The sequence below is a fragment of the Elephas maximus genome, chromosome 7, assembly GCF_024166365.1.
Source record: "Elephas maximus indicus isolate mEleMax1 chromosome 7, mEleMax1 primary haplotype, whole genome shotgun sequence".
In the NCBI taxonomy this organism is placed as follows: Eukaryota; Metazoa; Chordata; class Mammalia; order Proboscidea; family Elephantidae; genus Elephas; species Elephas maximus.
The window spans coordinates 115688884-115690880 of NC_064825.1; the positions used below are offsets into that span (position 1 = coordinate 115688884).

Here is a 1997-nt window from a genome sequence, read left to right on the forward strand (position 1 = left end):
ATGGAATCCTTCAGTCTTGCTTTTCCACTAATCTTAACATACATCCTCATGGTCCAAAATGGCTGCCTGAATTCCCACAATGATTCCACAATCACAGAATTATTTAATATACCACCTTCATTTATATTTTATTGGCCATAATTCGTCACGTGGCCACACCTAACTACATTGGGTGCTGGGAAATGTCTTTTAGCTAGGAAGAAATATGCCTTAAACAAACAAACAAACAAACACTGCCATCCCTTGAATTCTGACTCAGAAAGTTTCCAGATTTGTGATCTTTATAAGGAAAGCAAACTGCCACATCTTTCTGCTGTAGAGCAGGAGATGGTTTCGAACAAATACTCCTTACATCAGCAGCCGAGGGCTTACTTACAGTGCCACCAGGGCTGCTCAACTAGGATCAGTACTCTAAAAGTAAACTTTTTTTTTTTTTTCAGTTAAAATAGCTTCAGGAAGTTCCTATTCCTGATATCTAAGATATTTTTTTCCTTCTTTCCATAAAGGTTTTTCAAAGTATGGTTTGAATGGCAAGAAGCTTAATAATCTGATTCCTGTCTTTTAGTGAATTCTTTTCATTATTTTATTCTAAACAAACATAAAATTCAACTCTCCTCAGATTCCCTAAGATGATACTGAGCTGCCAACTCCAAGATATGAGTGACCTGAGGGTGGAAATAGCATTTCCTGACCTACGCATTAGTATTTTTCTGTTGCATTACATTACATTCAGCAATACAGGTTCCAGCCCCTATAAAGTATTTGGTCAAGCCCATTTTGATTTCTTTCCTCTTGAAATTTAATTTTTTTAAGTTAATGTTTTATTTTTCATCAGAAACCACCACCAATCTGGTCCACAATTTCCTCATGGCATTTTTCACTTCCTTATTCCTGAAAGTATAAATCAAAGGATTGAGCAAGGGAGTTACGAAGGTGTAAACTATGGCCACCATCTTATCGAAGGAGAAAGCAGATGGAGGTCGGGCATACACAATTATGCATGGGACAAAGAATAAAACCATGACAGTAATGTGAGATCCACAGGTGGAGAGAGCTTTCAGCCATCCTTCAGAGCTATGAGTTCTTAGAGAGAGCCAGATGACACAATAGGAGATGAGCAACAAGGAGAAGATTATGATGCAGATAAACCCACTACTGCCAACAACCAAAAGGCTAAGGATGTGAGTGTCAGTGCAGGCAAGCTTCAATAATGGGTTCAAATCACATAGGAAGTGATCGATAACATTGGGGCCACAGAAGGGCAGCTGGAAAATAAAGACAATTTGTATCACCGAACGTAAGAAGCCGCCTGTCCAGGCTACCCCCGTCAGGATACCACAGAGCCTCCAGTTCATAATAGAGGGGTAGTGCAATGGCTTGCAAATGGCCACATAGTGGTCATAGGCCATGGCGGTGAGGATAATCACCTCTACTCCAGCAAAGAAGTGATCAGCAAAGAGCTGGGTCATACAGCCCTTGAAGGAGATGGTTTTCTTCTCATAGAGGGAGTCCACAATCATCTTTGGTGCAAATGCAGAGGAATAGCAGGCATCTAGGAAGGACAGAAAAGCCAGAAAGAAGTACACGGGGGATCCCAGGAGTTTCGGGCTGCTGACAATGGTCACCACAACTAGCAAATTGGCCCCAACAGTTGCCATGTAGCAAAAAAAAAATACAACAAATTCTATTTTTTGAACACTTGGGTTCCATGAAAGACCCAAGAGGATGAATTCAGTTACAAAGCTTTCATTTTGCATATTTTGGAGGAAAAAGTGGAAGCTGCCACAGTGACCATGTAGAATCCAAAATTATGAGAAAGATGTTTGTCTCAAACGAGTTTATGATATTGGCATAGTCATCAATGTATCGGTGAATCTATAAGCAAAATTATTTTAAGTCCTTTGTTTTTGTTCAAAATACAAAAAAAGAAATTTCTTGAGCTATGAGCCAGAGCTGAGGTTAAACCCTTTAAAACAGTCAGAGTTTTAATATGTGGG

The 1997-nt window shown here is 39.7% G+C and overlaps 1 protein-coding gene across 1 annotated transcript; it reads right to left on the reverse strand.

Moving 5' to 3' along the window:
• Positions 1–821: 821 nt before the first annotated feature.
• On the reverse strand, positions 822–1757 carry LOC126080773 (olfactory receptor 4C15-like). Its single transcript, XM_049891947.1, has one exon. It carries the CDS (start codon positions 1755–1757, stop codon positions 822–824), a length of 936 nt encoding a protein of 311 aa, XP_049747904.1.
• Positions 1758–1997: the final 240 nt, after the last annotated feature.

What these genes read in the sequence shown, in the direction of transcription:
- LOC126080773 (XM_049891947.1), bottom strand. Translation starts at nt 1,757, where the DNA reads ATGCAAAATGAAAGCTTTGTAACTGAATTCATCCTCTTGGGTCTTTCA.